The following is a 20,667-nucleotide window of genomic DNA, read 5'->3' as shown; positions in this document are numbered from 1 at the left end:
AATAGCTAAAGTCCCTTATCACTATCAAATCATGTTTCCATTTGAGGTTCATGATCTGTTTCCCAAATTCTTTCTAAACGTACACAAAGAGATATTAGGAGTCAAATAGGTGTGATGGTTGAGGTAAAGACCTGAAACATCAGGGACTAGACATTGCAATAAACTGCCTACAGGTGAATCAGTGTTTTTTATGGGACTAAATTGCAGAAGGGGAGAGCATATAAAAGAGGAAAGGAAAGGAAGGAGGGGAATATATGATCTGTTCTGCTCAAGTCAATGATTAATAATGAAGGGAAAATAATTAGCTTTTCAGGAAGAAGGGGGCATAAGGAAAATGGATGAGGAGGTAATGGATGGAAAGAATTGAAAAAGGAGGAAAGAAAAGGAAAAATCTCACTTCAGTGGGAAGAAGAATTCCCAGTGCAGAATGCTGATGAATTCCCATGGGAGAAAAGAGAGATTCTATAACGGGAAATGGAGACTTTACAATGGGTATAACTCATAGGGATTTGGTGCTTAGAAAGACCACTCATCATACCTCAGGAAAGGGGGAATCAGAACTCCTGGAGGCAACTAGCATCCAGAAAAATGGAAGGTTGTGGACTCAGAGAGATTTCAAGATAAATCGGGGAAAATGATCATGGCAAAGGGTAGCAAAGAACTGCACAACTAGGGACACTGGAAAATTTCTAACATGGGGCAATATTTCTACCCTTCTTATCACCTATACAGGAGCTGACATTTCTAACAATGAAGCACAACAGAAAATGAGGGCGAGGGCCAAAGGACAAGGCAAGATATGCCCTTGTTTATGCTCACTTCTCCCTGTTCATTTTTGCCTCCATTTCAGCCTCACTTCTCGTTTTCCTTCCTCCCTTCCCTCTCAACATCCCCTTTTATGTGCTTTCATCCTTTATTAGAATATAAGCTCTTTGAGGGCAGGAACTGGTTTGTTTGCTTGTATCTGTATCCCCAGTGCTTAACATAGTTCTTGGCACAAAGCAAGTATTTAATAAATTTTCTCTCTCTCCTCACCTGTTATCTATTATCTTCCTTGTTGGACAAATCCATATTTGGGGCAGCTACATGGTGCAACGGATAGAGCAGAAAGACTCGAGTTCAAATCTAGCCGCAGACACTAGTTGTATGACACTGAACAAGTCACTTAATCTTGTTTTCCTTAGTTTCCTCATCTGTAAAATGGCAAATCACTCCAGTATCTTTGCCAAGAAAATCTCAAATGGAGTCATGAACAGTTGGACAAGACTGATAACAACTGAACAGTTAGCTCCTATGAAATCTACTTGGTGTCCTTCTGCCTATGATCTCAGAGGAAAGGAGCCAATCAGATGTATCTGAATGAGATTCTAACTTTTCCTATAAAAACCTTGGTCTTGCTCCATATCTCTGTGCTTCCCTGTTGCATGAGTCAGCCCAAGGGTCCCATATTGCAGAACTAGAGGAGTGAATGAAAGCATCCCATACCTTGAGTGCCAAGACAGAGGGTTGCCTCTCGCTTGGATCATATATCTCCTTCCTCCTGCAAGGCTTAAAGATTGTTGCACCCAAGGTGTGGACCATGTGCCTCTTGTTCCCTCTGGAGATTTGCCTTTACTTTCATTTCTCCAGGTGACAGGAATGCCAAGGTACTTTTGTCCTATTTTTTCCTGATTCACTTTCTTACACTTTCTCTTACTCAAATTAAATGTCTTCCTTTCTATTAAGTTAAATGATGCCTATTAAAAAATACATCATTGGCTGGCTCATTTCTTCTGGGGAAATCTGTAAGTCACAAAAATGCATCTGCAAAAGCCTGAAACAATCTTTTGGAATATTGTCTCCTGTGAATGAGAAGGACTATGCTGATGTGCTGAAACTCTCTGTGGTTATCTGGCTGGACAGCTTATGCACCCATTTTCTCCCTTATTCCACCATTTTTATGTTAAAGTTCTGTTGATCAGATTTTAATCCATTAATCATCACTCTCTGGGGCTGATCAGACAACTAGTTTGGAACCTACATAACTATATTTTCATCCATCCCACATCTCTTTATTGAATCCACAAGGACATATAGGGAGCCTATAAATAATGCCATGCCTTAACCAGGTAAAGGACATAAAACCTAAAGATAGTGTGACACTTCCAGGGCAAGTTTGCAAAACTCCTTCCTTGAGGACCTTTACAAATAGGCTAGACATCTACATACAGAATTTAACATAATCATACAATGTTAGAGCTAAAAGGCACCAGAGAGTCCAACCTTCTCATTTAGCAGATCATTTAGAAGTATACTATTTGTAGGCAAGGGGACAGATCAAATGACATCTCAAGGTCTTATCCATCTCTGATTCAATGATTATAGCATGGCTAATTGGCCTCCATCACCCACTGAATACTAAAGCATTTATTTGCCCTTATAAGCCATCAATTCACCTTTACAAACTATTAGCTTTCAGTTCTAAGAAGACTTCTAATAAGAAGAGTAGTTCTTATACAGTAAGTGCTGTTCAAATTATTTTGCTAAGGTGACAATAATTATCTCTAATATTAGGAATAATTACACTTTTACATTAAACCACTTACTCTCATAGATTTACAAAAAATGATCTTAAGAATCTGCCAAAAGCTTTCAGATCCATCACTGTTGTGGAAAATACTAACACTTCTAACTATGTCTAAGAACTAAAAATTCTGTTTGGACAAGGATGCCAGGGAATAATCAGTCTAGTATTACCTTACCTAGACTTTTCTCACAAAGAAGAGCACAGGAGGGCAAGATCATTTAGTTTTCTGAGATCTACAAATTAATTTACCCTACAAGAACATTCAAATTATGTGTTAATCACTATGACTCCAGTCAAATTTTATCATAGGACACGTGTTTGCTCTTCTATTAATTCTATAAGGTCAACCTTAAACTTGAACTGTATCAAGTTTCCATGAGAAGAGGATAGCAAGCTTGAAGCAACATATGATTGGCAATGTGAAGTATATATATTAAAGATGATGTGTCAGATCATTCTAGGTAGCAATCATACTGGCAGCGTCATAAGTGGAACAAAGAACTTTTTAAAAAATGATTTTACACCATATTTATTGTAAAAGACTATGTTACATTAACCAAAGTAAAGTCAATAGGCAAAAGCTATGGACGTTATAAATAAAATGGACTTGTGAATATAGAGACAAGGGAAGTACCAACAAGATTAAACCTTATACATAGATTATAAGTAGGATTTCACTTAAGAAAAGTCTTCCCAGAAAAACCCATTTTACACTGTGATTTGGAGTTACCTTACTTAAAAGAGAAGCAGCATGTTGGAATGAATAGATTTGGACCTGGAGTCAGAGAGACCTGGGGTTGAATCCTGCCACCAATACTTGGTACTTGAATGACCCTGGACAAATGACTTAACTTCTCTAGGCTTCAGTTTCCTCATCTGTAAAGTGAGAAAATTAGACTTAATAATTTCATAGGTCCCTTCAAATTTAAAGTTACAAAATTTTAGGTCTTCCCTTGGAGTAGCATATCCTATTCTTACTAAACATGATCACAAAGCTTTAATTCCATTTTTAACAACTTATCTTTGTGAATCAGGATTCTTACAAAGAGACAAGTGGAAGACTAAACATGGTATGCCAGTATTGTTTTAAAAAAATATGACACCAATAATACAACTGTTGGTTGACAAGAAACAGGTTTGAGGGTCTCACTAATTTGATATTTAGCAATTTTATGACACTAAAAATGTTACTTACTGATTTTATTAAAACTTATTTTTTCTTATGTGCATATTGTGGCAAACTAGAATTTATTTCATTTCATACTGAATAGGGGATATAGGTAGATTTATTGAAAGCCAACAGTTACAGAGACTGAAAAAGTTTGGTAACCTCTGCAGTGTCACACAAATGCCTCTTTTTATAAAGAAGAGAAAGTAGTCATACGAGTCAGTAGTTGCTTATGTCTCCTGGGTTGTTTTAAAAACTTTTTTTCATCTGTAAAAGAATAATCTATGTTCTCTTGCATTCTTTTGAAATCTCCCCCTATTTGAGGCATCTTGATTTATCTTGAGAGCTGTGCAGCCCCAGAATGAGTTTCTTCTGCATGCATTTGGCCAATTCCAGTCACTCTTTAAAGACCATGTAGGTAAAATTGAAAATAGCAGGAAATACCACTTGCAATGCTAGTTATTAAACAAAATAGAAAATCAATGCAATTATAAAGTCCTATCCTGCCAATCCCTAGCATGAAGGAATGAAGAAAATCACATTTAACTAGCTGAGGAGAAACAGGAAGAATAGGCTTTCAATAGAGATTCTAATTCTGTTTTTTTGTTTTTGCTTTTTTTGGGCTAGGCAGTCGAGGTTAAGTGACTTGCCAGGAGTCACACAGCTAGTAAGTATCAAGTATCTGAGGCCAGATTTCAACTTAGGTTTTCCTGACTCCAAGGCCAGAGCTCTTTCCATTGTACCACCTAGCTGCCCCAAGATTCTAATTTTGAAGGGGAATTCTGGCCCTTTTATGAGGCTTTGGAAGTTAATGGCACTGATTATTACTTTGGATTTCACACCAAAGCTAATTGTTCCTTTTTTCCTTTAAAAAAAAAAAAGCTATCATTCTCACTATTTCTCTTTATCAGCCACAATTAAGGTAATTTTAGAGTTCACAAAAGGAACAACAAAATGAGGGAAGAGCTAGAATAGAAGGCAAGGAGTTAAAGAAGAGGTGCATATGCATGTTCAAAGCAAATTGGCTAGACAGAGCAATGTGGCATAGCGAAAAGGGCACAGTAGATTTGAAGGCACATAACCTGTGCTTGAATCCCAGCTCCATTACTTACTGGTATGACTTTAAGCAAGTTTATTTAACCTTTCTGGGCACTGATTTTATCATTTTAAAAAAGGTGTCCTGTGAATTAGCCATTTAGTGGTGAAAGGCAGCAACGCAGAGCATGTGCCAGATTATCCAAAAGAGAAAGAGGTAGAAGAGATATCAGGTCAGATAGTTCTTTGTGCCAGTCAGTAACTTGGTTGCTCGGGGGGGGGGGGGGGTATAACACATGTTTATGAGGCAAAGTGTGGCATGATTGTAGTGAGGGGAGAACTTTGGAGAAGCCACAGAGTAGGGAGATGGAAAGAACGAATGAAACCAACTGATTTGATGTAAGGGTTATTTACAAATTCGATGTTCAAAAACTGGTTAGCATATACTTATAAAAACGAGCTATTTATTCACTGAAAAAAAACATTTACTGAATCTCTGTTATATGTAATGCGGGGCACTAGATGCTGGTGGAAATCATAATGGTAAGTAAGATACAGTCTATGCCTCTAAGGAGCTTGCAAACTAGCCACAGACATATCTAGTCTACCCAACTCATTCCTTAGGTCTGGTGACTGAGTCGCAGAGAGATTAAATGTCTAGGGTCCTAAAGCTAGTCAGCAATTGTTCTCAGAACACATCTCCTGGCTCCTAATTCTAATGTACTAATGCCCAGAAATGTTAAGCAATTTGCCTAAAGTCGCTGTGCCTTTAGTCATTAAAGATTTTAACACTTGTGATTTTAAGTTCACATACTACACTGCTGTAGACAATCTGCTTCTGACATGTACAGACACTTTTTTAAACCTGGTAACATTTTAGACATTGATCTTGGAATCATGGGCTTCTTCGGTGCTTGTGAGGGGTGTTAAGACAGAAAGAAGCTAGTTGGGACTCATGCTTATTGTGTATTGCCCTTTCCCCACCCTCATCCATGTCCTTTAGTGACACTACAATTAGAGAATGCTATAAAGCATCTGCTCTGGTTAACGGTACCCTTCAAAAAGGGCCCCTTATGAAACTTTGCTCAGGTTTGGCTCAAAACCTAATATATAGGTCTAGTGCAAGAAGAGTGTAGCCTAACCGTAGGTGAATCACGGTTTGGGTCAGTTGCAGTTGGGTGGTGGAACTAACATAGGAATGCTTCACACTGACCTAGGATTAATCTAAAGGGTCATTTTGTCAAGGACTCCGGAATAGGCTAGTTATATGATATTGGCTAATTACCATGGAAACAACTGATGTGACAAACTATTCTTGTTGTAATAATTATGCAATAATTGTGGTAAGGAAATTGAGACATTGAATATACTTTTTTTTTAAGTTTGACCATGAAAGTAAAGAGATAGGACAGTAGCTAGATGGGTTAAGAGCCAAAGCAAGGTGTTTACAAGAATGGAAAGACTCAATAAATTTTATAAATGGGAAGGAGCCCAATACTAAGAAAAAGATAGTTTTATTTGGGAAGTGGGGGTGACTACTGCCCAAACCATACTGAAATTTCACTTTTCCTCAATGTTCCAGAAAGCACTTCAGGATCTTAAAATAACTCAATCACGTTGTTCAGTCATTTCAGTCGAGTGCCCAACTCCTGGAGACTCCACTTGGGATTTGTGGGTAAAGACACTGGTATGGTTTACCATTTCCTTCTCCAGTTCATTTTATATATGAGGAAACTGAAGTGACTTGCCCTGGGTGATACAATGATGATGATGATTTGAACTCAGGGTCTTCCTGACTCCAAGCATGGCACTCTATCCACTGTATCACTTAGCTGCCCTCAGTGACATTACTAAGATCATTATTGTATAGTAGTGTTACAGTAGCTACTGAAATTTCCAGCAGATGGAACACTACTCTTCCTAGCTATTTCTACCCAGGGTGGTACACTCAAAGGTGTGTGTGGAAAGAAAATCATGGAAAACAACGCTGATCATCTTATAAATATGTACTTCTAAGACCACCTTTCCCCTTATTAAGCACCCCTCCCCCACCTTTGGACCTAAAAAAAATGGAACTTGAATATCCCATGCCACAAAGATGAAGAACAAACTTCTTTATTCAACTCTAGGTTACAAGGATCCAGGGAATTCAACATTAACTCCTATGACGTTTGAAAATGCATCCTAATGAAAAGCATAGAGTTCCTACTGGTTAATCAGTGCAACACTTACATTCCAAGAAGGAACTACATCTCAAAATCCCTTTCCTATATAGGAGGCTGTTGGAGAAATAGCATGACTAGGTCTCCCAATAGTGATATTTCATTAATTCAATGGCTAATTTATGGTAAAAACATGCATCTCAATTTGCTGTAGTAATGAAATTTTGAGTTTTGGACTAAAATCCCAATTGCATTATTAAGAAATTCCAGTTTTGCCATAATTTTGAGGTTTGGAATTGCATCTAGACACACCAGCAACAGTACTTTATTTTATTGTTCGATGGTTTGCTTAAATGGGATCATCCAATAAGAGGAAAGCACTTGATTCTAGTTATCCTTGAAACAGAAAGAAAACTGCTAAACCATATAAATGAGGAAAAAACATCTTAAGAGCCATCTGCCTTGATGTACAAGTTTTTTCCAGCCTATCACACTTGCCTGATGTTTAGAAATAAAACGTGATAAATATCATCTGAAATTAATAATCATATGAAAAATTAGTTAATTCTTGTTTTGGGGTTTTGTTTTGTCTTGTTTTGTTTTTGGACCTAGTCTATTACTTCATTGGTGTCTAAGGAATGATTGCTGTGGACACTCTCTCCATTACTGCGGAATAGGAACTTGCCTAAAATGTAGTTTTTGAGTTGTCCATACAGAGAGGACAAATGAACTACTCACTCATGGTCACACATACAATATGTGTCAGAGACAGGACTTGACCCCAGTCCTACCCGGAGGCCAGAATCAGTCCTCTTTCAACTACATGCCATGATGACTTTTCATTTTTGTTTGCGAGCACCAAAGCTTCTAGAACAAACTTTTCTTATGACAGACATGACTGCTTTACCTCACCCTCTGACATAAAAACTCATGTTTCTTTCCCACATATGGTTTTTTCCAGGTAAAATGTGGAAAGAATGCTGAATAAAGGAGATTGTTACCAGATCATTACGTGAAGACTGACGACACACCAATTGTATCAGGCATGAAAGGGAAAGCAATTAATGATATTTCCAAAAATCTTTCCAGAAGCTTATTCAGAACAATCAGAAGCTCAGTGTCTAGCACAGAGCCTTGCATATAGAAGATACTCAATAAATTCACATTGTGTTTAATGAGAATTCTAATACCAACTACCCCAGCAAGGGATCATGCAGTTAATTAACAACTCTGAACTTCCCTGGCTGCTTACCATTTATATACATTTTATACTTGTAACAGGCCTTCACTTTTAACTCACTCTTCCACATGTAGTCCACGGAAGGACTTCAACCTCTCTGAAGAGATCAAAAAAAAAATGTGAGGTGCTCTATCAGCAGAGGTCTCTGAGATATCAGCAGAGGTTGTCAGTTAACAAGGGTGTGAGAAACAGTCTGAGCCAGAAAAAAAATACTATAGATGAACAGATACAGAGATTGTTTAGGGCTGGGAAGAAAGCAGAATAAGTCACAGGGTTGAACAAAGTGCCAAGGCACTCATACCACTCTGCAAAGTGAATCAGAACTACCATTTTATTATCTTAATTTGATCAGACAGATTTTTCCACGTGATCCAGGAATAGTTTCACTTCAATAGACATCAGAGGCTGTTTAGCAACTTATGAATAACATTTTTACCTATGCCATATTTTTCCTAATTATGAATTTCAATAAACAAAACATGTTTTCCCATGGAAAATAAAAGCAGCAAATTAACTCAAAATATAAACTCACTGTCCAATCATAAGGCAGATTTCTAGCTGGTAACAGTAACTTCTACAAACACTATGAAGGCAGGGATTATCTAATTAGGCCACAATGTGCTTGTGAACATACTAGACACATGAACCATTTATTACTTTAAACCAACAAACTCTGAAAACGAATAGCAGTTTGTACTGTTATATGGTTAAAATATTGTAAAGAAGTTTTATTTCATGTATAATTTTTCTTTCCCATCAACCCATCTGCATTCCCCAGCTTGACAATTTTCTTCTAGATTATGGGGAATCAATTGTATTGATGAAAATATGCAAAATATTAAATTTACTTTTAGTAACCTGTGTCAGAACCCAACTTTCACTACTGTATATTTTACACTGATTTGGTTTTTCTTATTTGGTTCAAGCATTTCTTAGGTATCATGACCTACGCTAAAGAAATTTGCAATTAACAAACTCATGTGCACAAATGAACTTAAAGCAATAGAGAGCATGTACATAAGCCTTAAGCAGCAATTATAACCTCATTAATTTTAATGCTAACTATGAAAAAGGTTAGGGTCAGTTAGAATGCCTAGGCAGCTGTTTTGCATTGTTTCATTAACAATGTTTAATCACAAAACATGTGCCCAGTTGTCTGCAGATTTGACTGGCACTAACATAAATCTGGTTTTAAAGTGCAGCATTTAGTACCAGCATAGTGTATGACCCATAACAGAGTAACAATAATATTGGTCTAACTTGGTCACATGGCCTAAGTAAAATCAGTATGTTATTGTGTAAGGTAATATCTAGATTTTCAACCTTTAAAAAATGAGGGCTCTTATGCTGTTGCAAAATTCAGTATGATATGCCTTTTGAATAAAATTTGCATCATCTGACAATTCATTGATCAAATGGTCTATGTGACAGATTTAACAGGGGCTTTAAAAAGAAAAACGGTATCAGAACTCCATCTTTAGGACCGTTTCCTATCTCTCTAAAGGAAAATGCACCATATGAGATTTATGTTCATTCCATTTTAACCCTTTTTCAAAGTCACATTTTCTGAAAAATTAAGTCCAATATTTAGCTACGCACACACAATGTTGACATCTACAGAACAGTCACTGCTTAGTCACTGAGACTACCTAGTCTTTTTCTCATCCTGACTGCTCAAGTTTTTAAAGTAAATAGTTCAAAAGTATGGAAAATTAAAGCTATTTTATTTTGACTTTAAATAGCTCTAAATAAATGGTCATTAGTCTGAATGCTGGTGCTTTTAGTGTACTAGTTTTCAAGGACCAAAAAACAATATTGTTCAACTTTGTGAATCTACAGATATATACATATGTTTCAAAATGAAAACAGAGTTTTATAATACTATTTGACATTTACATAAAAAGGGCTATCTTTGTAATAAGCAAAATCAACGACAGATTCTGGATACAATTATTTCCCTTCACATCCACAATCTCGTTTGGTTTACAAAACAGCACATGGGCACCCTATATTTTTCACTGTTACATAGATTTCTGCTGAAGCTGCCCTTTAATGTGCCTAACACAGACAAACAGCTGAGACAAAATGACCAGAACTAGATTTTGCTTTAAAATTTAAAAAAAGTTGAGCAAGATAAAATATTTTAAATATTAAAAAATTCTGCTGTTGAAATGAACTCAATTCCAGGTCTTCAAATCTCAACTGATCTGAAACAAAAAAAGTAAATTTGTGAGCAGCTATGAAAAGAAGCATGTGACAGACTTGCTTACCAATTCACTAGGAATGGAAAAGATCAATCTTTTGTAGCAGCAGTTTGTACCTTCAGGGAGGATTCACTTTTAAGAAAAGTTGCTTTAAGGAAATATTGCTGGCATAAGTTCCTATCTTTGGGATTTGTATGTTCCTCTTATTAATAACTAATTTGCTCAAACAGAATGTCAGACTAGGACCACCTTTTGGCCCCAAGAATAAGAATTAGTGCACAAAGTATTATTATAAATAGTAGTATATTAGCCCAAGAGAGTTCTCATTCATACACACATACATATATAAATATATATCCAGAACTCAATGGAAAACTGATGCCTCATTGCAGTGTAAAGAAACAAAATTAGAATGTTGCTCAAACATCATTAAATTTCATGCCTTTATCCTATTAGGAACTTCTTAGGTATCATGACCTGTGCTAAAGAAATTTGCAATTAATAAGTCAAAAACCAAGCATTGCTTAAGACTTTCAGCTATTTAGACAAAGGTAATATGTCCTGTCATGATTTTTTAAAAAGCCTAGAAAACAGTGAATGAGGAGAGCATAAATCGGGTTTCAGCGATCCTGAGATTTACAGAATTTCCATTCTCAGCATAAATCCTAACATCCACCAAATCTGAACACGTTCTAAAGCATTCTGTGATTTCCACAGGAAGTCATCTGATTAGGTGTTATGCCCTGAGCAACAAAAAGTAGTGAAAATGCACACTACTGTTTTTCTCAATGTACAAAACAAATACACAATCCTTTTGCTCTCTCATCTTCTTTGTCCAGAGAGAGAGAGAGAGAGAGAGAGAGAGAGAGAGAGAGAGAGAGAGAGAGAGAGAGAGAGCGCAAGCAAAAAAGGGAGAGCGAGAGAGAGACACTATGACAGTGGAGGGAAAAGTCCAATTACTTGGATCAAAGCTTTATTTTCTTCTCTTAATAACTTAAAAAAAAACTATAGGAAAAGAAACTAGAGTTCATCAAAAATTAAGTAATTTGGAAGAATGCCAAAATGTGATTTAAAATTATACATCAGAACACTGAAGAATGAAATTGTTATTCTACATTTTGAAAATGTAGCAAGAAAAAATGCATTGCTATGTAAATTTAAAACTTAAGCCAGTATTCAAAATTAAAATAATTTAGGCATGGAAGATAATCTACTGTACTTTATGGGATTTTTCAGTAATTAACCTTCCTGAGGTTGATTTTGTTCTCTGTAGTATTGCTTAACTGAAGTGCTTAATAAAATTTCTACAGAATATATTACCCTCTCCATAGACGAATATTATTTTGAACCACAGTATTTGACAAAAATTTAACTACACTTAATTATGCTTGATTAATCCAAATGTTACTGAAGGATTTATAGAACAGAGAAAATATTTTTTAAGTTCACATTCACTTTACTGTTCTTTGATCTAGCATCTCAAACCTTCTAACATAAGAGAAACAAATCAACTAAGACTACCCCAAAAAGTCAAAGCTAAGTCATTTTAACACTTTCATCTCAAAGAGCCCTTCTGTTACTCAACAGCTTTATGAAAAATGCTGATACTGCTAATAGCTTCAAACCAGATTATCTGGCAGTCATAACTGTCAAGGCAGTTAGAGTAGTTTGCATACGGTGATTGGGTAGTGAAACTGGACTTGCTGTGTCAAGTCAGACCAGGTGACCTCTACTAGAATTCTTTCCAACTCTTAAGATTCTACATCATGTTTGATACCCTGTGACAGGCAGGGCAGGACAGGAAAAAAGGAGGGGAGAGAGATGGTGAAAGCTAACAGTTTCTCCAATTTGCTTTCCTATCCACAAAGAAATGTTGGAAAGCAGGAAACCAATACTGAAAGAAACAAGGACACCAATGCTTTGTTGTTGTTGAGTCATTTCAGTCCAGTCTGACTCTTCCTGACCCCATTTGCAGTTTTCGTGGCAAAGACGCTGGAATGGTTTGCCATTTTCTTCTCATTTTACAGATGAGGAACTGAGGCAAACAGGGTTTAGGTGACTTGCCCAGGGTCACACTGCTAGTGTCCAAGGCCAAATTTGAACTCGGGAAAATGGATCTTCCTGATTCTAAACCCAGTGCTCTATCTATTGAGCCACCTAGCTGCCCACACCAATGTTAATTCCACCCACTAAAATCCGTAACAATAAAAATAGGAACTAAGAACTACAGGGAAGGGTTCTTGAAAGACAAGTACATAGAAAAGAATAAAAATGTTCCATTTAGAGATTTTCAACAAAAATTCCCTTGCTAAACTACTAGCATTTTAATGCAAAAAATTCCATTTAAAAATATGTTCAAAATTGGTTATGCAACAGGAATAGTAGAAATAATTAACAAACTCTCACCTGGGGGTACATTTCCTAATAGTCCATTGGGCTCACTTCTAAACAAAGACTAGAGACAAAGATAAGGCCAGATAGGGAGTATATGGGATTGATAAAAACCTGCAATGACTACTATTTCCTCTCAGAGAAACTAGTTATGCTGTGGGAAGAAAAGTACTTTTCACACAAGGACAATCTTCAGGTTATGCAGTTAACTTTCTATTTGCCTAATTTTATTAAATTCATTATTTGGTTCACTATAATTTATGACACTGACTAGAAGAAGGGCTAGCTGGATGACGATCAATCAGAGTAGAGAGGAGTCCGAGTTCTCCTTTAGGCAGAAAGTTGGACTAGGCCATTCCTACTTTTAGGATTCCCATAACCCAAGAATTCAAACTTATCAACCAAACATATGACCGATATCTTGTTACCAATGTTAGGTACAAATGGAGAAGACTGCCAGGCTGGAGTGGGTCCCATTAAAAATGGCACAAGAATTTACTATTTATTGTACCGTAGCATTGTACTGGACACCTATAAAACAAAGTCTGATCCTACAGAGAGGTATCCAACAGAAAACCCTTACCTGCAGCAATAGTTCATGTAATCCTAGAAGCCTTGCAATCTATTCCAATATTCATTTGTGGGTAACAAAAGTTAGACTGATATACTACCCCTTTGTTAATAATAAATTCATTAATTTTAGAATTTAGGAGAATATAGTAATTTAAGATTTATAACATAACTTCAAAAAGAAACTCTAAGTTTATTAATTAATTAATGTATTTCCCTCCTACAAATATTAGTCTGTTCTCTTCACTAACATATAGACTATAAAAGTGCTGTATGCTCTTCAAATCCAAAGATTATATGCTTTGAATCCCTGGTGCCTAACACTGCCTAGCATATAGTAGGAGTTTAATAAATGCTCAAGTATATAATGATCTGCCTATATAAAAGCTACCAAAGTTAACGTAACTGTGATTCTTTACTATGTGAACTAAACAAAAATTGCTACTGAGTGACAGTATCTTGTAAAATCTGAAAGCTTTTGATTGTATTGCAACACTTAAGAGTCTGATATCCTTAGAAGGTGTTCCAAAAGGATAATGCTGATCAGAATACTCAGATAGAGGTCTTATGACCCTGGGTGGAGAATTTCAAAACAAATGTAGTCCTGGACAAATCAATCACTCCCTTTGGGACCTCTGTGTTTTCAGCTGCACAATAGAGATAAGTTACTGTTATTTCATGCCTTAGATGTGAAAACTGAATGAAAAAATGTATGGGAAAGCACTTTTAATAATTTAAAGTGCTAATCAAAAGTAAGGTTGTAATAATACTGTTACTTCTCTAGCCGAAAGGGCCCTAATAGAGTAATACCCCTGAAATAACAGTTTTATATCAGCAGTTCCTACAAAGATGGGAATTCTTCAGTTGACTGTAGCAGCACCCAGGGCCCTCATCAACAAGAGACAATTTATCCAAATGTTGGTAGAGAACCATGAAGGGGACAGAGGGAAACTAGTAAGAATACATGGGACTCACTCCTTCATTCCTGCCCCTGAAATGCAACCCTATGTCTTCCAAGTCTAACTAACATTGCCTTGATCCATCCAACTTATTGCCAGTATTGAAAAAAAAAAAATGGAACTTACAACCGAAGTACCTTAAAGGGATACTCTTCCCAAAGACTGTCTGACAGTTGGAAGAATGTAATAAGAAAATCTGATCGTTACAGAATAGGCATGCCTGGCAAGTAAACAACCAGATAAAATCCTGGCATGAATGTTTACATGTGTCTTTCTGAGTTTCAAAGATGAACATAAATTACTTTGGGATCATCAATCTACACGAGTAATCAAAAGTTGGCTGACAAATACAATACTGTCTTTGGTTACTCACATTTACTGGCATTAATAGTGTGATGTAAGTAAGAATGCAAAAAGCTAGTGAAAATCTCACCTAGTCTTACCAGGCTGGCAAACTTTTGATGGTACATAGGATGTTCTGAATCAACTTTTGTGTATACCTTAATAGCAGAGATAAAGTCTTACCCTCCCCCAAAAAAACAAATAATAGAAGGAAATTCTACTATTTAGTGCCACATAAACATGAATAAATCTACACAGAAAATGACTAAAAAGTAACTAAAAAAGTTTAAAAATAAAAAAAATTAACTTTTGAAAAAGAATTATGTAGAAGACCTCTGTTTAAGGTCTTTGATAAACAAGGCCTTTGTCTCTGCTAAACACATTCAGTCCCCACAATGTACTTTTAAAGATTATAAGTACTTTTAACATCACAACTGACAGAATGAGGAAGGACTACCTGGTGGACCTATTTACCTGTAATCTAGCAATGGAAATTAATATGTGTATTACTGAAGAAAAATGAAGGTCTTGTAGGCAAAACCTAGTGAAGATACTATACTTAATATCCAATGCTCATGACACATTCAGGGTCTTTAAAAGTTTAAGTATCATCTCTGGTTTATACCTCAACCTACTTTTCCACAAAATCTTATGCCTAAAATCATGATGCCAGTTGAAACCTAACACCGATAGCATGAGTTAGTTGTCATTTTCCTGGAGTTAAGTATTATTCTCTCCTTTACAAGAAATGGCATGATCAAACCATGTCCAGTCTTATAAACTCTTATGTTAACAATAACTATTCACTGTAAGAAGATGAAGGAACAAAGAGCAATAGACAGAAGGAAGCATGAGCTCAGGCAGCACAATGACATACAAGAAAATAAGGTTCCATGGCAAGAAATAAAACACAATGAAATAATTAACAGGCACATATCCTCATGAAATGTAGGCTCTTGGGGAAAAACACTAAATCTTTGTACAGTAGTAAAAACAATTCCGCTAACCCTGTCCTGTGTAAAAAAGACAAAGAGAAAATTAAAATTAAATTAGGATGTACAGTTAAGAATTCTTACATACCTATATTAATAAGACATGAAAAGAAAAAAGGAATCAAATGACTAGAGAGAACTAGGAAGGTCTGGGAGAGGTAGGAGATTAGTTAGGAAGGAAATTAGTTCCACCATCTCAAACTAGTTCCTAATGAATAAGTAGTAGATTATGCAACAATAAACACTGTATCATTCTTCCTCTTAATCTTCACCAAAACCCAAATATAAAATAAGGAATAGAGCCTAAAATACCACCTTAGCCTCTCTGAGGAAGGCCAGGCACATGGTTCCCCAAACTATGCTAATGAACGTATAGGAACCTGCTGACAGGTTCCCCACCCCTGGTTTAGGATTTTAAGTCCAGCTGTGGAATCCCAAGTAATTTCCATTTCAAAAACTGTCAAAGTGACAAATTCACATAATATAGTTCCTTATCTCCATCTCTTCCATTTGTCCTAAACTAAAAAAAAACAAACAAAAACAAAAGTGGGGGAAAAAAAAGAAAAAGGAAATAAAGGGTATCAAAACACAATTATAGGAATGACACTATATTCTAAATTTCGATAGTGATGGTTGAGATTTCAAATAGTGACTCTCTTAGAGTACAACTTCTCAAAAATTTCCAGAAAGAATTACACTATTTTGCAACTGTTAAGTGCTTCAGAGATGCCTTCCACCTACCTTAGAGGAATCTAAATGCATACAGCATTAGTTTAAGTTAGGTTTTTACAAAGGATTAAAAACTCCATTCCCCAGCAGACTAAATTTCCTTTTATAAAGCTGACCACAGACATTATTTCATTAATGGTCTCTGAAACCACCAAGAGGCTCAGTGAAAGTCCCAGGACAACTTTTGGAACACTTTTAATCAACAGAATGGCAGTGTACAAATTAAATAGAAAATCAATTGCATTTATGGGTGAGATTCCTTTCTAACATGAAAGTCCTAGCACCTGACAAGGTGATAGAGAAAACAGGTAGGGAGGGAAGGAAGGAAGTATCTGAGTCACTTGGGAAGTAGGTGGTTGTGGAATGAGAAAGGAAAGGTCAAGGCTTTGGGAAAGGAATCCCCCACTGATGAGGCCCCCGCAGATGACTTCACTCCTCAGTATCTCTGGGTCCTAGTCAGTGGTTTGAGAAGAGCCTGGAATCCAGCTGCAAACACAAAACACCACAGCACTCTGGGCTTAGGACAGAAGTGGAAGCTCCTGTGGGTAGGGAGTATAGGCAGTGGACTCTAGAGTAATGAGAGAGGACGGCAGAAAGACAGGGGAGGTATATAAGGCATCATACTCCCCTGTGCCAGACTCTCATCAACCTTCTCACCCCCAAAACAGCTAACCACACCAAGGTGTTGTGAAAAGCACTCAGGTTATTGTTTTAGTGGAAGAGCTGGATTAGCTACAGGACAGGGTCCATGGAAAAGCTCCAGCTGGTTCAGTGAAAATATATGTTCAAGCCCTGGAATAGCTAGGGTGCCACCCCCCCCCAAGATGTGGTGGTAAGGAGCGCTCTCTGGTCAACTTGCAGAAGATACAATCTTCATAGAACAGGACAAATGCAGCCATTTCTCTAGAAAGTTCGATTTGTCTTGATCTTGTCACTGCAAAGAAAGGAAAAATGATTGAAGGTTGTTGTGTTGACAATAATCTTTACTGTAACTGGGCCTTTAAAACAGTTTACTCAACAATTGCTTCTTTCTTTCATAGTTATGTCCTGCTGCTTTCAGAGAAGAAGAATTACAAGTTATCAATTTTTTTTACTCCTTACCACTTAATAATAAAACGGAGGTCAAATCTGCTCCTATTCTTATTTCTAAAACTTACATGATATATGAAAATGTAATGAATATACAGAACTTAGGTGACTAGTGAAATCTACCATTTCAATACTTGTATAATTATTTTGCAATTATAATTTAAAATAAAATTTGAGGCTTAATTTTATATATTATTTTAAAAGTCACCAGCTAAACTGAAAAATTACAATTATATCTGTATAAGAAATGGTTAATTTTAGAGATAGTAATTGGAATATGGTTTCAGAGGTATTAACTAAAGCTTTTTTGAATCTTGTCATTTAAAACATTTTCAATTATAGCAAAGTATTTTATTAATGGAAAATGAAATTTAAATTTGATTTAGTTAAATTACTTTTGCATGAATAATGTTATCTAGATATCCCAATAAGTGCTTGCACCATTTGGTCACATATTTGTGTTTAGGTGTTTTGTTTAATTACCAACTGAAAGTAAATTAATGAAAACTGACTAAGCTGGATTTGAAGCAGAAAAATAGAAATCTGATCATTTTGAGTTCAGTGACAGCATAGTACACTTTAACATATGAATCTATTTGAGGAGCAGAATTTCCTTTTTGGGAAACTCAAAGATTTCAATACTGCACAGAAATATACTAAACAGATTTGGGTCCAAATTCTTTACTACTACTGGCAAATATATAAAGCCTAAGAGTATCTAGAAAAGAAAAGCAATTTTGAGAACTCAAGATTTGTAAACATGTTATGTTCCCTCTTTATTCTTCTTTATTACATTCCTTTATTATCAAGTAGTTCACCTTCATTATTTTGTGGAGCTAACTCCTGTATAGCAGTTAGGACCAAGTTGAAATCAGATAGTATAAATTTTCTTTTCATCTTAAAATTTATTATTTTTCCCCACACAAAAATCTGTTTTCTCTCTTTCCCACCTTTCCCCCTCACTGAGAAAAGAAAAAAAAAAGAAAAGAAAGCCTTTGGAGCAAATACACAGAGTCAAGCATAAAAAATTTTCTCACTGGCTAGGCCCTAAAATAGGTTTCATTCTGTTGTACCCTGTTATCTATCACTTCTCTGTCAAAGAGGTAGGAAGCATGAATTTTAACTATCCCATGCAGATTTTTTTGTTGTTGTTCTCCAATCATGAAACATTCAAATTTAAAATCTACCATACTAGTAAAAAATGGATTGTAATGAAGATTGTTACATGACAGTGGCTTACTTGTAATTATAAATAACTTCAGTCTATAGAGACAGAAACCAGATCTGTGATCTCATTTATATCAGGAACTTCCAGATGAGAAAACTCCCTTTCCAAACGCACACCAGCACCTTTTTTTTGCAACAGAGTCTCACTGTTACTTTGGGCAAGGAAAAGTGAGTGACTTGCTCAGGGTCAGACTGTCAGTATATGTCAGAAATGGGACCTGAATCAAGGTCTTCCTGACTCTGAAACTATCTACAGCCAGGGGCGGGGAACCTGTGGCCTCGAGGCCACATGTGGCCCTGTAGGTCCTCAAGTATGGCCCTTTGACTGAATTCAAACTTCACAGAACAAACCAGTCAAAGGCTGCACTCGAGGACCTAGAGGGCCACGTGTGGCCTTGAGGCCATAGGTTCCTCACCCCTGATCTATATACGTTGTGCTGTGCTCCGTCTCAACATCATAAATCTGTGTGCAAAAAATTGATAGTTCAGAGGGATTTTCATTTATATACCTTAAAAAGAAACATTTCCTTTTTGGTCACACACATGTTACTTTTTCCTACTTGTGGGGGAAAAAAATATGTTCTAAGCTTCTTTTTCCCCCCAAGGATACCTTAGTCTTATTTCAATAATCTAGCTGCAAAGATTTGGCTGATAAAGGAACCTGTTTAGATTAAGAAGGGCAAATTTTATATGTAATAAACACAATTTACGGAGAGCGAGAGATAGGGAGACTTACATTTTGGCCTTGTATTTTGAAGCATCCCTGGGTTCACTGCTAGGATTGCTCCAGTCATCAGCTTCAGGTGTGGTCTTGTAATGCCTCCATGCTGACTTATTAAATACTGGAAGCCTCTCAAATGATTCACTTGAAAGAGCCTATAAGGATAAAAGGAGGTCTGTGAAATATCCATAATTTGTATTATAAAATACTGAATATGAGATATGGGTAGTATGTTGAAATTGTATTTCAGTAATTCCTTATAGTCTGAGCAGCCACATAAAAATACCTGTTAGTGAAATATTAGGAAGTACTTTTTTTTTTCTCCTACCCATCAAAAAAAATCATACTCAGCACCACAGATATGGTTTCAAAAAAACTGGAGAAGTTTACGTGCAAAGGAACTTTTAAATAACTGTTTTCATTTAATCAAGCTTAAGGAGAAATCTACTGAACAACATGACAAAAGTCAAGAGACAAATTGTTCATTCAAATGATGGATGCTCAGCTAAACTACAATCATACTGTTCAGGAGGAAACAAACTTATGTATGCCAATCATGCAAACAAAGATTTATAAAGCATTAACTATATTGTGATTACAAGAATTAGGCCCTTACATCTTTGGGCATGTACCTATGTTTAAAAAAAAATGCCAACCCATATACCAAACAGCTTATGAAAAAATAGTCACCCTCCAGAGAAGTGCTTTTTAAACATTAATTTTTGGAAAGTATTTAAAAAGCAAATGCAATAATACCATAAATATTACTTTATCTCTAAGAGCTTCAAATCTAAGTGTATATCAATCAATAAACATTTATTAAGCACTTAGTATATGCTATATGCTGGGAACAGAAAAAGCAAAAACAGTCCTTTACCTCAAGGCATGAAAGACAATATGTACATACAGGTATACACAAGATGCATTACAGAGTAGATACCAGGTAACCTTAGTGGAAAGGCAAAAGCAGTTAGGGGACCCTGGAAAGGTTTCCAGCAGAAGGTGATCTTTAAGATGAGTTTTGAAGGAAGCCAGGAATTTTAAGGAGTGGAGATGAGGAAGGAGACCATTTATGTAAATGCACAGAGAAAGCAGATGGAATACTGAGGAACTGCAAGTAGCCAACATGGCTAGACCACAGAGAATAGGAAGAAGTAATGTGTGAGAAGGCTGGAAATATATGAAGGGCCAAATTGTAAAGAGCTTTAAATTCAAAACATTTTTACTTGATCCAGAAGTAATAAGAAGCCACTGGGATTAACTTAGTTGGAA

At 36.2% G+C, this 20,667-nt stretch overlaps 1 protein-coding gene across 1 annotated transcript in view; it reads right to left on the bottom strand.

Moving 5' to 3' along the window:
• Positions 1-16,535: 16,535 nt before the first annotated feature.
• PDK3 (pyruvate dehydrogenase kinase 3) overlaps positions 16,536-20,667 on the bottom strand; it is a 101,173-nt gene continuing 97,041 nt past the window's right edge. The window contains exons 11-12 of the mRNA XM_027845459.1: positions 19,411-19,550; positions 16,536-17,292 (exon numbers count right to left, since the gene is read on the bottom strand). Of these exons, the coding sequence (XP_027701260.1) occupies positions 17,262-17,292; positions 19,411-19,550 (171 nt within the window). The 3' untranslated portion in view covers positions 16,536-17,261. The remainder of the gene's footprint in view (positions 17,293-19,410; positions 19,551-20,667) is intronic.

Source organism: Vombatus ursinus, unplaced genomic scaffold, assembly GCF_900497805.2.
Source record: "Vombatus ursinus unplaced genomic scaffold, bare-nosed wombat genome assembly UNPS02014962.1, whole genome shotgun sequence".
In the NCBI taxonomy this organism is placed as follows: domain Eukaryota; kingdom Metazoa; phylum Chordata; class Mammalia; order Diprotodontia; family Vombatidae; genus Vombatus; species Vombatus ursinus.
Note: the sequence above shows the minus strand (reverse complement) of the source record. Positions and strands in the feature narration are given on the sequence as shown.